At 43.3% G+C, this 18,134-nt stretch overlaps 1 protein-coding gene across 1 annotated transcript in view; it reads right to left on the bottom strand.

The window, feature by feature from the left end:
- The window catches only part of cbl (Cbl proto-oncogene, E3 ubiquitin protein ligase), a 68,046-nt gene that overhangs the window by 41,879 nt on the left and 8,033 nt on the right, over positions 1-18,134 (bottom strand). The window contains exon 2 of the mRNA XM_080772614.1: positions 14,154-14,401. Within this exon, the coding sequence (XP_080628740.1) occupies positions 14,154-14,401 (248 nt within the window). The remainder of the gene's footprint in view (positions 1-14,153; positions 14,402-18,134) is intronic.

The raw sequence follows: 18,134 nt of genomic DNA, 5'->3' as shown, positions 1-18,134 counted from the left end.
GAATTGCTAATACAATATATATTTGAATAGAATAGAACATATTGAGATTGAATACAGTACTCCATAGAGCAGACACATGATGCCATGATTATATGGTCACATTTCCTAATAATTATGACTCAATCAGGCAAGCTGGCACGCTTACGCTTCTTGAGATTCTAAGGCACTTTTCTGTGGCGTTTCTTAGCCTCGGAAACCCAGACGTTTTTATTTCCAGGGAGAAAAAAAAAAAGTCTGGGTCAGAGTCCACTTCAATTCGGCATAGAGTAGCACAAACATTGCTCACTCTCTGCTGATTTCTGATCGTCTTCAGCCTTTGATAAATTGACACACATACGCACACATGTGTTCTCTCTCTCTCTCTCTCTCTCTCTCTCTCTCTCTCTAATATAAGTAATTAGTCTCATGTTGCGCAGCTGTGCATAGTTTCTCCCGGTGGATCCTGCCGGAGCTGCCTATGCCATAAAAAGCATAGGTGAGTTACTTAACCTCAGACTTCCCAGTACCTGATAACATTGGCGGGAAGGGGACATCGACGATACAAAATCTGAACTTTGCTACATTACTAAATGCATGGTCAGGGGCCACGTGCAATACCTTCACAGGCCACCAGTGGTCCATGGACCACCTGTTGAAAACCCATTCCAACACTGCAGGCTTTCCTGTACTTTCCTGCATTCTTTTTCTGGAAATACTCGTTTTCCAAACAAGGCCAAGTTTTAAGCCTAACATGAAGTGTATGAATGAATGGTGTTCTACAAAATAAACACGTCAAAAAACCAAATTTGCATTCCACCTCCAGCCTTCATTATGTTCACTCACCTATGAGCACTTATGCATTGATTATTAAGTGAATGAATTAACAAAATTCTACCACAGATGGAAAACATGCACATGTTACAACCACTGCATGCTTTAAATGGGGAGACAAACCGTGCAATTTAAATTTCTCAGCTAGAAACAAACCTAATATAAAAGACGCCGTCTAACGACTCACTGGAAATGACTGGAATCATCACGACCAAAAGAAAAAGACGCAGAGTGGCACAATTTTATGATTTGGTGCACTAAGCTCCCGATACCTTCACAAACTACTACATAACTATTATAGAACATGCTTACCGGTATCTAATCTCACAATCTGACAATACAGCAGCTATAGAAGAGCTAGCCTGGGGGATGTGATGCAAGTCAGATGAATGAGACAAGAGCACTCTTGTGGAGTATAAGCAGCTCTCTTTACGACAGCGGCTGCAGGCAGGACAGGAGACACAGAGAGGAAGCCCAGGCCATTGGTCAAGCTCGCAGAGGAACAGAGACGCTGAGTCATCTGGCTGGCAGATCAATGTCTACTCTACACTCAGCTTGCAGATCAGCGTCTACACTAGGGCATTAAGCAACTAGTTCACTAGTCGACTAGTAAATCCACTAGTCGACCTTGCTGGTACTAGTTGACTAGTTGATGAGAAGAAAATTCCCCCCGAATTTGTAGGCCTCAAAATCAGGTAGATTATAGTTACCAATGTACACCGTTTTTTAATGTACAAATATGTATTTCCAAGAATAAAAATAAATAATAATTATATATATATATATATATATATATATATATATATATATATATATATATATATATATATATGTGTGTGTGTGTGTGTGTGTGTGTGTGTGTGTGTGTGTGTGTGTGTGTGTGTGTGTGTGTGTGTGTGTTTCTACCTGTTGGTCTTCCTCAGCATTTTCTACAATCTACCACTAGAGGCCGACCCATGCTAGAGTAGATGTCCGGGTCTGATGCCGATCACGATTTTGGAGAGGCCTAGCTCACTGGTTACCAATGTTTGTAACCTATATCTTTTGTCACAAGGTGCAGTTTCTATTTTCGAATCAATTTGGAAAACGTAGTCAAGTACTGTAATGGCCAGACTGATATCAGTCGAGCTCTTATGTCTACATTTCATCTGCAGCTGTAGAGAGCAGACAATGCATGAAGGCTGAAAATCATACTATAATATATAACATACTATAATAATCATCATCATCATCATCATCATCATCATCTGTGTGTGTGTGTGTCAGAAACACCGCCGTAGCTCCTTACTGCCTGCACCAATCACTCCCACTTTTCACATAGGCATTGACCATATGAATATGGAGGGCGTAACGAAAATATCAGGTAAGGGCTAGTAATAATAATAAGTTGAATTTATATAGCGCCTTTCAAAAACCCCAAGGGCGCTTAACAATACAGGAAGAAATAAACAGACAAAGTAATTGCCAAAGGCCTGAGTAAACAAATGTCTCTTCAAGGCAGACAAAAGTCCAATATTGTTGTCTGGCGAATCTCCGTGGGGAGAGAGTTCCAAAGGGCAGGGGCTGCCACATAGAAGGCTCTATCGCCGAAGGTCCGTTTTTCACCGTGACGGATGGTGAGGTACCCCCATGTCTGAACTGAAGACCTCGGGTCTAATATGACTGAAGCATGGTTGGAATGCCTTTTTGTATTGTATAACTATAACAAGATGACAGGCTCCCTACAGGGAGCGAGGTCTGCAGAGAACTGCAATTGCATGGACTATCAAATAGAGCTAGCAGTGCCAATGCCCTCCAATTGCCAGCAAAGTATATATGGAAAGCTAAGATTCAAGCCAATTGGGTCTACTGGAGTGAGAATGTACACACACCTCTATTACAAACGCAACACTCATCTTGACATTTTACTCTTCTCCCAGTGAAGCGAGAAAGAAGGAAACCACGTGGTCGCACAAATAGCCTCCCATCCACGTCCATGTTAAAGAAATGTGTAGAATGTCTATCTCTCTTCCTGTATCATTTCACTGTAGCGCCGACCGCCATTGCATTTTCAATGGGCTCTAAAACTATGTATTTATTTTAGAGTTCTCCCGATACCATTTTTTTGAGACAGAGTAAGAGTACAATTACTTAATTTTTAGTACTCGCCGATACCGAGTACCGATACGAATACTTTATTTTTGTTGCGTAACGACTTATTTTACCCCATTTTTCTCATAGATGAAGATGGATCTGAGATCTACACAGTTGTCATTTATGCTTGTAGATCGGCTGTTTTTAGGGATTTGCTGCCGTGTTGGGTCAGACTTTTCTCGTTGCATTCGTTCAGCCTAGTGTCAATCGGATGTTTTGGTACTCGGGTATCGGGGCCGGTTCCGAGTACCGAGTACTAGAGGGTGATATCGGCCCGAGGGTGGTATCGGTCCGGTATCGGATACCGATACCAGTATCGAAACAACTCCATTTTTATTTTTTACTACTATCAAAGTAAATATGATAACAGCCTGGCAGGGAGGGTTATTCTGGTCAATGAACTTAATTCAAAGGCACCGCTCGCTTCACACTGGGTGTGATGATGTCAATAGTATCATTAAAATCTTAGCGTTTTGCCAAATGTTTGCAGGGTCACTTGTGGTTGGGAATTGCTGACTTACAGGCCAGCGTATTTCCTTTTTGAACTGGGCTTTGACTGAACAGAGTCCCATGCGGTTCAGATGGATCACCCTTCAGCCCAGATGCGCAGCTCTTCCTGTGAGCAGCAGGATATATCGACAGCTTATCCCAGGAACAAAGGATCAAACGGACCCTCGCAGCCAAAGGTCAAAGCAATATCCGGACAGATAGAGGGAGGGGCTTGCAGGCCCCTATAAGTGAATACTGAAAACACTGATGGACCCTACAGTGGAGAGCGGTTACCGGTATGTCCCATTAAACTTGAGTTGCCATTGCATGGCACACGGTGTCGCCCACTGAAAATAGCAGATCTTCAAACTCGAGATCTGGAATTTGAGTTTTTGAGTTTGTAGATTTTGTAGATCATTTCGGTGGGCGACACTGGCGCACAACTCAAGTTTAAATCCGGCTTTGGTCTGCATTTCCTATCTACCTTGATAACTAAAATGTATTCCTAAAAATGGGATTATGGATTACTTACTTCTGGATTAATTACTTACAGATTGTATGCCCACAGAAAACACAGCTAACACTGCTAACCACAGGCCACAGTCAGTGCACCGTACTTTGTCGAATATAAGACAACCTTTTTTCCCAATGAAATTAACCGACAAGATGGAGGAACGGCGTGGCCATCTCAGACCAACAGAGTTGTTCAAAAGCAGGCCAATAGTCAGGGGATATTAATACAATCTGGGATTTTTTTTTTTACCAAGAATGTCATATGCCCATGTGTGGTCCAGCCCTGTATCAGTGTTGTTTATCACTTCCTTGTTTACGGGACAACAAAACTTATCTCTGAATCTACGGCGCTGTCCATGGTTTTGATTAGAACGGCAATATTCTGTCCTAATTTCTGACTTGAATATTAACGCCTCAAAAGAGACATCAGACGAGGTAGTAATGGAACATTATACCTCCCGGTTTTGGGGGGAAATTCGGAAAAATTCCTCCTCTGGCTCAACAATGGCTCTACCCAGGAGCCATTGTTGTGGCCAAATTTAAATTCACAAATGTACCCAAACTTTACAGCTGCAATAGTTAATACTGTAGCTGGGAATTGACACACCGTTTCTCACACAGTCTCTCTCTCTCATGCTCAAAGGGAAGTAGTAAATGTCTCCGTTGTACACAATGTGAAACAAGAAGAGGAAGTGAGTGGCACTGGCAGGCAGGAAGTCGCTGGGTTTGCTGTGTTCTGTTCATTGTGATGGATTGTTAATCATAAGGCCTCTTTGCGTCTCGTCTATGTAAGCCTCACTCCTTCATCCCCTTTCATCCCCGTTCTCCCTCACTCTTCAATCCCCGCTCTAGTCTCCCATGCTCTTCCATCCCCACTTTCTCACTCCTCCATCCCCACTCTCTCTCTCACCCTTTCATTATCTCTCTCATCTACAGTAAACTACCATCACTTGTGCCTGTGCTCAAATCAGCGCATAAAACCACTGTTACCTCATCATAGCGTATAACACCCTATTCTGGCGGCGGGTGGGTGTTAACATTCTGCAAAAAAAGCCAATGTACAAGCTCACAGCTGCAGTGAGCTCGTATAGATTTGGTCAGGTGTAAAGCAGAGAAAAAGGAGTGGACCAAAATAGAACACTGAAGGAAGCCGGTCATAACGCATATTGGGTTTTGAAAGATAGGATAGGGTTTAACCACAATCAAGAGACATGTCATTCAGTGCACTGAACTAACGACCGAGAACAAGCCTGTATACACAGTACTGCCGCATGAAACTTGGCTTTCATTTGATCTCGTCGGAAGCAAATGTGTCACAGTGTTACCGTCAAGAGGAATGTGTGCAAGCTCTACAGTGAGGGGGGGGTGATGTTTATCCCTCCAACAACGTCTGTCTTTCGGAATTATGTCATAATGTCTATGGACTTTTGTTTATTTAGAGCACTACACATGACGTCTTGCGGCAGCCATGTCTATGGACTTTTAGTGTTTGTTTTAACCCATTTAGGCCTAACGTCGAAATTAAAAAAAGTTTGCTCTGAAAGAACATATATTCAAAGATTTGTGCCGCATTTTTACGATTTTTAAATAGCTAAAGTATAACATAATGCTTATTGATGCACGATAATTATCGTCCCGATAAATTGCGACCCGATATTAGCAATTATGACGTCATCCCGATAAATTCGATAACGTTATAATAGCGCCGATAATATACTTTATATGGGCTCGAAATTGCGATCATTTTGGACGCAAATGCGCCTGAAATTTTATCTGTGAGACATAAAAATATAGTTGGTAGCAACTATGGGACTACCAATCATTTCTGTGGTGCGCCCAAACGCTCCCCGAGTCGCCAATCTCTCCGGAGGAACGGCTGAGACGAGCGAGAGAGAGACGCTTCTCCACTCTGTCTGTTGCAGTGTGTAGTTCCATAGCAGGCTAATAGCCCCGCCTGCTTCTCCTCTCTATCTCCCCTCTCTCATTTCACTCACTGACTCGCATTCATACGAACGGTGACAGCAGCTGACGAGCGCGTATTGGTGCTCGTTCATTCATCGCGCTGTTGAATGCGTGTCACTCGTTACCGGTTGTAGTTTATTAATTTGCTCCAGTTGTGTAGCATTGTGAAACGCGACGCGACCGTTTTGGTTGAGAAATGTAGAAGTAGTAGCTGTTTGGCTACATGATGCTACAGACCATGCTAATGACTTATATGCTAACAACAACGTCTATCACTGGAACTTGGATAGTGTTGTATTTGTGTTTGTGCACACACACACAGACAATAGTGGTTCTCAAAGTGGGATCCGGGGAGTCAGAGTTTACAAATGGAACGAAATTGACCCTTACAGGTCCATTTGGTTCCATTTGTACCCTCTCAGAGTTGACATTGATTTTACGATATAAATAAAAAATTATAAATTGAGGTCCCTTATGTAAATGGCATTAAATGGGGGGTCAGTAGCCTAATGCATGTCAAACTGGGTGTCCTTGAAATAAAAATGATGAGAATCACTGCTAGAGCCCTGGCATATATTTTCAAATGGGTGTCTGTGGGCTAACAATTTGGGGTCCTTGCTCCTTGACATGGAAAAGTTTTGAGGCCAACTGACCGGACACACACAGACATTCACAGACATTATATTGTTGTTTTTATTCATTTAAAAAAATTCACACCTGTGTGAAGTGAGGGGCACTCTTATCATCATACGTCATCTGGCCAATCACAATTTGCTCTGGGACTCCCAATTTATATTGTAAAATCAATGTTATTTTTACTCTGAGAGTATACAACTGGAAATGTTCCATTTGTACACTCAGAGTTACAGACCCATAAGGGTCCATTTGGTTCCTAACTATATAATTTAGCTGGGGACCCCCTGGAACTCCCTCAGGTACCCCTGGGGGTCCCCGAACCCCACTTTGGGAACCACTGATATAGCCTACTATACTGTAATTGCTTAGGTCAAAGCTGTGTTACATGTACCGTTACTCACTAGTATGTATTTTTTATTCATGTCTATATATTTTTATTATCGGTTATCGTATCGGTATCGGTCTTGAGAAGCAAGAAGTTCTCGATATCGGTATCGGTTTCAAAAAATCAATATCGTGCACCACTAGTTAGAACAGCAAAAGGGGTTCCCGTACAGAATGGGTTAAAGCACTTAACCAAAAAACATTACCAGGCGCCCTTCACTTCACATGCAGTGTGACTTTATTTTTATTTTAGATAAATGGAGACTGTAGGATCTCTGGGGACTCCATTGTGGGAGAAATGTGGAGGGCACCAGGACATAGCATATCCGCCCACACCGACACACTGGGAGCCTTCAGCGTGGCCCCAGAGCAGCAGCTATGCATACAGAAGCCGTTGTGGAGTCCCATTCATCAGCATTCAGCACTTTGTCAATACCTATCAAATATCACTGAACTTACTGCACCAATGCTCGCTGCATAAAACTACTTCTCGAAAAAAGGACATGTACAGGCTGGGTCCAAAGGGTCTTGTCTGCCTGCCTGGCACTATTGCTTTTATGTTATTTAACTTTTATGCAATTATTTTTCGCATTTTATAATGGATGGAAGTCAGTGCAAAAAAAAAAAAATCGTCCTACTGTAGACCTCAGAGCAAAGTCATCTTAAGGAAATGAACGGTGGTCTGAATCTGAAATCTTGCCCAAATATGGAGTCAAACATTATAGATACGTCCTAGAGTGGCCAAATGAAGTCCAAGATCCACGTTGGGTCCACGCCATTAGTGGACCCAGCCTTTTAAAAGGGAGTCAACAACCTCAGCGATATTTTTGAGGGGCGCTAGCCCCTCCAATGCACAGCTTTGTGTGGTTGTACCACAGAATGTGATGATGTTATTGGCTAAGCACAGAATGTGATGATGTATGTTGATGATGATAAGAGTGCCCCTCACTTCACAGCACACAAGTGTGATTTTATGATTACACCATACAATGGGTGACGAAAATAATGAGCGTATATATTTTTCGCTTTTTTTTTAATTGGATAATTTTCGCCTGTAATGACATGCCCCAAAATAGGGACGCCAGGTGGAGAGCGAGTCAAGGAAGGAGTGACCTATAAATGAACAGACTTCACAGAAGAGTGAACTTCACTGTTGGAGCCAGCGTGATGTAGAGCCACTGTCATCATGTACAGTACTATATACAGTAGACCAGTGCCATGACATGTGCAATTATAGATAGTCAAACAGACTCTGTAGTTTCACTGCGACCACTCTGCCAGTGGCTCTACTAGTGTTCAACGGTGGGCTGATACTCGTTGGTTATATTAGTGCCACAGCCTTCTCCAGAGACACACAATAGTCGTCTTTGTGTGCGACGCTTGGCCGCTGTGTGTGTGCGTGCGTCCGTGCTTCCTCTACTACAATAACCAGGAATGTCTTCCGCCACAGTCCGCATGGTTGTAATGAAGTGATGGCAGAAATTAATTTCACAGAGAATTGCCCCCCCCCCATGATAATTAAACTAGGAGGAAGGACAGCGACGCTGGCTTCCTCTTGGCTCGCATTATTGCCACAGCAGATGACAGAGAACAGCAGCCTCTCTGAGGAACTGAGCTATAGCATGAGGATGCATTTAAAAGAAAATATCACACCCGTGTGAAGTGAGGGGCGCTGATATATTAAAGTCTAACTCATGTTGATTAGGTGATGTAATGGTGATGTAAAACAAACGGTGCAAACACAAACATTAAAGGCCATTAACAATAAAGAGACGATTTGCTCGTCTACATATGACATACATTTTCCCTTCCTTTTCAATGGCATTCAATGTTTGTATTGCCACACATGTATGTCATATTTGAGGCACATATGCCCTACTTTCTCCTTTCATTGTCGATGGCAAATATGAGACATGTGGGGACAAAAGCTGTAAAGGAGGGGCTAGCGCTAAAAAAAACAAAAAGAAAAACACCTTCCAGTACTCTGGGTTGGGGAAATGAGATTAATCCACTGACCATACTAAGATTTTAAAAAAGAAAGTCACTTTTGAGGGTTACAAATTCTGACAAATATGGTTGGTTAACTTGGTTCAGCAATTATCAAGAATAGTAAGGTACAAGCTTTGTCCAGAATGGATCCATTCATGTCCAGGTCCAAAAAGGTTGCACATGAAGCCTCTTTAGTTGAACAGGGTCTGCCAGTGCTCCATTACTCCATCATCTTTCTTCCCTCTACACCAAATCTGTTCACTGAAAATAGCCGATCTACAAGCTCAAAAGACACGTCACACTCGCAAAGCTTGTATGGGAAATAGGCTTTTGTCCGCAGAATGTTCACCTCAGAATAGTGGCGCTAGGGTGCATGTCATGGTTAAAGCAAGAGCAGACCTCTGTACCGCCGAGCCAGCCACGCCAACGTTGTCCGTCCGCAGTGAGGCCTGTCATAGCTTGACGTTCACCTCCTACCACCTTGTCATGGTGGATCATTAACCCACGAAGAACATATAGCCGGGGAGCCACAGGCCCAAAAGCTAAAGGAATAGAGATTAACCTGTGATGTCATGACATACTTTTTATGCGTTTTTTTCTATTCACTTGGTCATTAAGGTCCACAGAGTGAGAGGTTTGCTCTCCTGGGCCTACATTTGGCCATATAGCCACTGTGATGACGGCTATGGCCGTTTTTAGACCAAGGAGTGTTTTTCGTGCAAAACTAATGCTTGGAATGGGTTCAGACTTCAGAATCATGAAAACCCCCTAGTTTGACATGTCACATGCTACTTAAAGCATGATGATATACTGGTTGTCTATGGTATGGTATGGTATGGTACACAAAAATGTCCATCACTTTTTTTTCGCGATGTTTCCAGCAGAGCAGGGCTCTCATTCTGTGGACCTTAATGACCAAATGAATAGAAAAAATAAATCACACCCGTGTGAAGTGAAGGGCGCTAATATATTAAAGTCTAACTCATGTTGATTAGGTGGTGCAATGGTGATGTAAAACAAACGGTGCCAAGACAAACATTAAATGCCATTAACAATAAAGAGACCATATGACGTAATGAGGGACAATATAACGTACATTTTCCCTTCATTGTCAATGGCATTTTTAAAACAAACATTGTACTAAAAACAAACATTAAACCTGTATATAGCGCCCCTCAAAAACACAAATAAAAAGTATGTCATGACATCACAGGTCCTCTCAAATTGTGGGTGACTGGCTCCCTGGATAATGCAGCAGAGTAGACAGACGTGACAACCTGGCATGGAAACAGAGGCTGCATTGACCCCATCTATGACTGAGTGCGTTTCTTTCCTTCTCATGGCTGGAGAAAGGTTTTACTAAAACAGCATAGCAAGTTAACAGCAGAATAGGCTAGCCTAATCGATTCAAGAGCAGACAACTCTTCGTCATTCTTACTTTGCCGTTAGCAAACAAGTTCTTATACGTTGGAGTAGAATATGAGGAGCCTGCGATAAACACAACACAAGATATAGACTGTAGCCAGATGGCTATGAACGCAATTCCCGTCAGTGGACTTCAAAATAAGTATATAAATAATATTCTCTAGTGATAATATCGTTATCGGTATCGGCTAACACAGAAATTGTGGTATCGGGATCGGATTGAAAACAAAAAAAAATCACACCTGTGTGAACTGAGTGGTGCAACTCCCCTCTCCCCCTGCCCACCTCTCTCTCTCTCATTAGCAGGCAACAGTGCAGCACTATCTCTCTCTCTCCGTTTCTGGCACAACAGCGCCACTTTTGCCCCTACTGGTACTCTAAACATTGTAACATAGTAACATAGTCACAGACATTGCTGTTCCTTGGTGTGGTTGCATCGGGACATCCCTAGTTGTCAGTGATGTTCTGTACATTCATGTTCCAAGTCTCCTCTTCATTCAGTCAGTAGTTCTCTACCTTCTGTACATTCATGTTCCAAGTCTCCTCTTCATTCAGTCAGTAGTTCTCTACCTTCTGTACATTCATGTTCCAAGTCTCCTCTTCATTCAGTCAGTAGTTCTCTACCTTCTGTACATTCATGTTCCAAGTCTCCTCTTCATTCAGTCAGTAGTTCTCTACCTTCTGTACATTCATGTTCCAAGTCTCCTCTTCATTCAGTCAGTAGTTCTCTATTTTCTGTACATTCATGTTCCAAGTCTCCTCTTCATTCAGTCAGTAGTTCTCTACCTTCTGTACATTCATGTTCCAAGTCTCCTCTTCATTCAGTCAGTAGTTCTCTACCTTCTGTACATTCATGTTCCAAGTCTCCTCTTCATTCAGTCAGTAGTTCTCTACCTTCATCTATCTGAGCGTGCATGCTCTCTTGCAGTGCTGCGCTCCATCATGTTGATAGTCCAACACCTGGGAGCCAGCTGTCAAGTTCCACTATAGCGTTCTACTAGAGGGCCAATGAGAGCAACCCCACTGGGAGGATTTGTCCTTGATCAAGGTCACCTCACCGGTAGTTAAACACTTTTAACCTGCAGGGGGTCTCTTTGGGCATGTCATTATAGGCAAAAATATTCACAGATTGTCCAGAAACAGTTCAAGAAAAGCCAAAAATAGCACACAACACGCGGCCACACCAATGCAACTAGTCGCAACGCAACTAGTCGCAACTCCTCGCTGCATGGCTTATCATTGGTGTGGTTTAAGGGGCATGAAACCCTAGGCGTCGCTCGGTCATGTACCCTGCCGACTTTTTCTCAGATGATCAAGAATTAAAAGCTGATCTGACCTTGAGGCCGTTCTCATTCTCAAGGCTGCTTCTCAAACACCTGAACGACCCCGCAGCAACTTTTCACAGAGCAGAAGAGTTAAGTGTTTCTAATAGCTTTGTCTAGTGGGTGTAATTGGCGATGATATTTCACTCCCATCTGCCCCCCCCCCCCCACCTCAACTGAATTGGCGTGAAAGTATATTTTTCTTGACTTCCTGCTATTTACCCCCCCAACCCCTGACACCTGATCAGCATGGCAACAACAATTTCTACCCATCTCTTCTAAACCACACTCGCCTCCCACGGTTATCTGGTGGTGAGTCACACGAAAACAACACGACTAACAGCACTGGGTGAGGATACACTTCATCTAGCAGTGATGTTCAACTAGCGGCCCCCGGTCAAAAATCCATACAATAACAGGGAATTTTGTTAATGTTTCTTGTCAAAGTCTTGAGCTGTCAAATTAACACATTTTTGTCAAATAAAGAACATGAACCTTTTCCTGAACTACCAAAAAAAAAGAAGCATTCCCTCTGACCAATTTAAGGAGGGGGACATGGTGGCACAGTCGGTAGTGCTGTCGCCTCACAGCTAGAAGGTCCTGGGTTCGATTCCCGCTGGGGATCGCTGTGAATGCGTTCTCTCCTCTGCGTCATCAGCGCCCATACCCGGCCTAGGTGGGGTTGGCGAAAGGGCCTTTCTGTGTGGAGTTTGCATATTATTCTCCCCATGTTCCCTAGGGTAGGTAGTAGGTACCCTCACAAAAAACATGCAGTACTAGTCCTGGTCTCTAAACTGCCTCCCCCTGGCCAGCCGGGGCGCCTGATGGAGGGGAAAAGGAACTGGTTGGATTAACGTGTTCCTTGTGTATGTAAGAATGTAAGAAAAGAAAAGGAGGTGGGGGTTCCATGACACAATCTCCAATCCGTGTGGCGATTGCTAGTAAACATTGAATTGTTTCTTTCCTCCCCCTCTTTGAGTAACCTTATATTGTAACATCTGTCCCTGTTACTATGGGAGCAAGCATGCTTATTCTTAGGGTTCGTAGTCATACAGGTTTCTATGGATGCCAAGCAGAAACACATAGGCCATGAGTTTAATAGGTCTACTGTATAATATATGAATTGTAATTACTTCCACTGTGACTGATCAATGTGATTTTCCCTTTAACAACCGGAACTTTGAACATTCAGTGGATTTTCTGTGGTTTTCTCTGTGTGTTCTGAACCTTTTTGAGCTGCAATGAAAATTGGCAAACAGGCCTCGATAGTGACTTGCCGATCTAAGGGTTTGAGGTCAGATGTAGAGTTGCTGGCCAATATTGATGACATCAGGGATCGCCATATATAGGCTTAATATTGATGACATCAGGGATCTCCATCCCTGATGATGTCACGTTCTCAATCCCTGATGATGTCACGTGATGTCATGTTCTCTCTCACCCCGACCAACCAACCAACACACACACACACACACACACACACTGACGGGAAATGCACGATTCCATAGTTAACTTGATCTTTGCTAAATAATAAACAAATTAATAAAAATCTAAATAAATTATATATATACAGTATATACTGTATATAATGATAAAGAACATGAGTGAGTGGCATCAGGAATTCCTCCCGCAAACGTGGAAAACAAGAGCTAAACTTCTTCATTCCTCAAGTTCCCTCTGAGAGTTTCTGACAGTGGCACATCAAGACCGAAAAAAAAAAACGGATGCACGTTTATTTACGGCTGTCGTCTAGACATGCACCTCCGTCTAGAGAACCATATAGACAAGGAGGTAGAGGAAAAACGAGAAGAGGGACAGCGCGGCAGGGGGTCGTAAGAGAGAGACAAAAAGCCAGCGAAGACACAAAGGAGAGAGGAGATCTACGTCAAGGCGTTACAGAGAGGCTGGCGAGACAAAGCCAGAGACGTCGCACAGAGAGGGTAAATGACGGGTAGGCATGCAGAAAGGAGGTGACAGACGTCAGTATGAAACGCCATACAGACCACAGACGCTCTCTCACATGTTCCAAACCACAACACACAACACCTTGCTGCTGCTCTCAGCCCGATATGTCTGAACCTGTGTGTAACGTGACACACTCATTTAAAAAAAGCAGGGAGGGTTGTCACACACTGACTTCTGATCAAGAGATGGAAAGCAGTAGATGATACATTTGCCGTAACTACAGAAGAAACGTTGTTATCTTTAAATCTCTAGAGAAACTAAAAAGCAATGTTTCCATATTGTATCATCCCATTCACAGTCCCATCAACCTTTACGGTCGAAACGGATTGGTTATAGAACCACTGATCTCAGATCCACTATAATCCTCCGATTCTGAAAACAATTGAATAAATGAAATAAACGGCTGGTAAACCAGTACCGTTTAGCTGCAGACAATTTCATTATGGAAATACATGCCGTTATTCACTTTCCTAAATAATACCATATATACACACGCACAAACAGACACCCCCCCAGGTTACGCACCTGGGCTGCGAGTTCTCCTCGTACATGCGTTCCTTGCCCTCCTTGAAGAGGCTGATGGTCTGCTTGGTCTTCTTGGTCAGGTTCTCCATGAAGACGCGGAAGTACTCGTTGTCCCCCAGCGTCTCCATCTTGCCCTCGTAGCGGGACAGGATGGTGCGGAGGTGCTGGTAGGTGTCCGGCAGCAGGTCCAGGATGTACGGCGGACTGTTCTTCAGCGCCAGCTTGGGGTTCTGGCACAGACGCACCACCTGGCGGGCAGAGCAAAGAACATCATTAGGGACTAGGATGGGGGGAGAGAGAGCTGGAAGTGGGAGGAAATCAAAAAGGTTTCCTGACCTGAGATCAGATTCTAAAAATGACAGTTTTCTGAAAAAGCTATGTTTCTATGTCAGTCGTTCTTCGGTTTTTCAAAAAAGTAGCAGACCTACAAGCTCGTAGCGCGCCACTCAGTGGCTAAATGGGTTAAAGGGATGCCCTCTCTACCCGCTCCGCTACGACGTACACACCTCTAACAAGTGGCACTTCTTCCTCGGCCTAGTGGGAATGTGCGTGCACTCACTGTTTCACCGCAATAGGATGCTGTGTCCATGGATTTGCGGCATTTTGTACAAAACAGGCCACTCCTGCAAGCTATAGATGTCAATGTTAGCCAATCGGGATGGAATATGAGAAATCAAAACGGACCCGTCTTGATCACATGACTATAGAGATAATGTGTACCGATTTGCGTGGAATTTAGATAAAATCTGAAGGAGTAATATCCAAAATTGTGTTTAAAATAAATCAGCGTTCTGGTGGCGCTATGAAGTGTAGCTGTGAAAAATGCAGGGCAAAGATCTTTCCTCTAGGGAGTGTGAATACAACGTTTTACACAGATCAGTTATAGGTCAAAACATTTATAGAGCCACCATGAGGCTGATTTGAACATTTTCATATGACATTTCTTCCTCTGCCTAGTGAGACTGTGCGTGCAACATTCCACGGAAATTCCACGCTTGATGTTCATGAATTTTTGGGGGCAGAGGTTCAGCTGTTCCAGGGAGTGTTTGTGCACAGTCTGGCTGCGATCAAGCCAATAGTGCCGGAGATTAGCTGTTCACAGACAGACGGACAGAGTGCAAAACATACTCTCCCCATGCCTTCGGCCTGGTGGAGACAATAAAGACACTATAGGCAGTAGAAAGGACCCACTGGTTAGTAGTCACTATACATTTATGTCTGGGAGCATCAGTCGGGGGGGTATAATTTATGTCAGGCGGAGGAGCGGTGTGTCTGGTGAAACACAGCTCTTTTCTATACCAGATAATACCACTTATCTTTAGTGCACAGCGTTGTCAATAGAGCTATAGAGAGAGGACCTGCGTGAAGGAAAGACTCCACATTAAACCTAGAGCCCCTATTCTTGGGACACATGCATTGAAAATTCTGCTTGGTGTAGAGGGAAAAAAACATGGGGCCTAGCATTAGACCCTTGGAGGAGTCAGGACGTGAGTCAATTGACATTATAAGCGGGAAAGCATCTGCGTCATTTTATATGTTAGCGTTGGCAAAATATCAGATCCCTAATCTCACAAATACTTTTTTGAAAATCTTGAAAGTGTGAGTACATATTTAGAATTTGTTGTAGAATCATAATAAAACATGCACGTAACCCCTAACACGATGCAACCACAGCCCACCAGCTCTTAGTTTGCAAAATTGACAGAAACAGACAGACCAACCGGCTTCATATTATGGCAAAAAAAAATGCAATTATGCTGGCCTTATCTTATATACCGGTATCCTTTAAAAGCCAATTTTAAGACGGTGGCTTGTGGCTTTCTGGTTCTGGACAGAACACTTAACAGTGACTAAATACATGGGGTTTTTTGTTCAAAAGATCTAGCGATGGTTTTCTTATGGACTGCCTCACCGCCCCCACACAGACACACACACACAGCAGCAATTCTCTGACATAAACACAATCTGAAACCGCATCCTCTCTAATATTCATTGTATTCTATTCATTTCCAGGCTGTCAGTCCTCAGTCTTTCTGTCTTGAGTCACTCATTGTATTTGTATTAAACTGTACTATTCTGTAATATTCACTTTCTTTTTTCAAACTGGTAATAAATTATTCAATCAATCAATCTATCACAGCTGCACAAAAGAATGGCGACAGCGGGAATCGTTTCCTTATTTATTAGGTGACATTTTGTTTTGTGGAGCGTGCTTATAGAGGATGCTTCAACTTCCTTATTTTTTTACTGAAGGATGTACATCAAATCTGACTGTACTAAAGTACTGACTGTGAAACTGTCTGTAGGCACCTTTAAAAACCCATTTTGGGCATCATGTCATAAGTGAAAATATCCAAAATAGCCTATATATCTTAAGCTTACAATGTGTCGCAAAGTGACGCTTTGTGACCTTGCATTATGATGTAGATCGGCATTTATTTTTTTCACACACATTTTCTAGGCAAAAACTCCTTATGTCTCCCAGATTGTCGTCGTTATGCCAATTAATTCCTCCCACTGCTCCCTATTGCTCACCTGCCAGTGGGGACTGAGGAGCCCCACCGGGAGGACTGAGGAGCCCCACCGAGAGGACTGAGGAGCCCCACCGGGAGGACATAAAGCCTTTGCCTCACCCCTCCCACTCATCATCGCCCAACGACATGACCCCAGCTGGCGCCAATTTACAAATATCACCCTCCCCGTCCGGCTTCCCTCCCTCCAACACAGACCAATTGACAAATTTGTCAGTCCCTGACTGACTAACCAGCAGGTTCTTTCTGCCTTGTTCCGCCCTGGTGCCAACATGAATTTGCTAAAACATCATTTTTGGAAAAAACTAAAAATGATATGCCCATTCACGATGCTGCACCTGTGATGTTCCTTTTTACTGACACCAAGTTTAAAATAAGAATTGAGTGCAGAGAAAAGCAATACGAAGCAACTGAAAAACACGTTATTTCAATGGTAGTGGATGGAGATTAGAAAGGATTTTTGTCCAACCCACGAAACGGCAACCAATGGGTGCAAAGAGGGGCACAACCACGGGCGGGACTTGACAAAGGGTGAATTGTGTTGGCACAGCCATTCGGCCAAGCTAGATGCACCACGGTGGACTCAAACACGAAACACCTAGTGGGCAGGTACTTAGTGTAGTGTAAACAACAGAAATTCAGTAAAGCAGCCAGAAAAAAAAGTGTCCTTAGCTATACAAAACAGACAACAGACTCCATAACCTCCTAAACTCACAGAGCATAAAACTAGCCTGGCGTGTGTCAATGATCAACACCACTGAAATGACTGAACATACTGACATTTCATCAGATTAGCCCCATAACACATGCAAAGTCAGAGCAGCCAATACCAATACTGCTGGGTCAGGGAACGCGTGTGTGTGTGCGTGTGTGTGTGTGTGTGTGTGTGTGTTAATGAGCAACGTGCTCGAGTTAAAGCCAACAGAGATCTACTGTACTTTGTGTAATTGTTCAGATGGTGTCTGTCTCTCTCTGTGTGTGTGTGTGTGTGTGTGTGTGTGTGTGTGTGTGTGTGTGTGTGTGTGTGTGTGTGTGTGTGTGTGTGTGTGTGTGTGTGTCAGCATGTACGACATGTGTAATATTTCTGTCCCATCTTCAGTATTAAAATTAAAATTAACTACTCCTCCTCTTGATCCATCTGGCCTTAACTGACACGTCTTTGCCTGAGCTGACTGGTTGACCATTAGAAATGATACCAGAACACAGCCCAGAACACACATGATGCTCAAAGCCAAATCGGGAGGAAGTGATGGGAGTAATACAGTGACACTAACAGTGACATAAAACTCAAAATGTAATTAAATTCAGCTCGCAACCTAATCTGACTCTCATGTCCTCTCTTGAATAAGTGTTTCTCGAAAGCTCCCACTTGGAAAGTCTTTCAAGCGAACACACATGTCACATTTTTCGGCCAATTTTTGTGCCAGAGTTTAATATAACAGGATGGACC

The sequence above is a fragment of the Protomyctophum bolini genome (assembly GCF_963924005.1).
Source record: "Protomyctophum bolini genome assembly, chromosome: 9".
NCBI classification, from domain to species: Eukaryota; Metazoa; Chordata; class Actinopteri; order Myctophiformes; family Myctophidae; genus Protomyctophum; species Protomyctophum bolini.
Note: the sequence above shows the minus strand (reverse complement) of the source record. Positions and strands in the feature narration are given on the sequence as shown.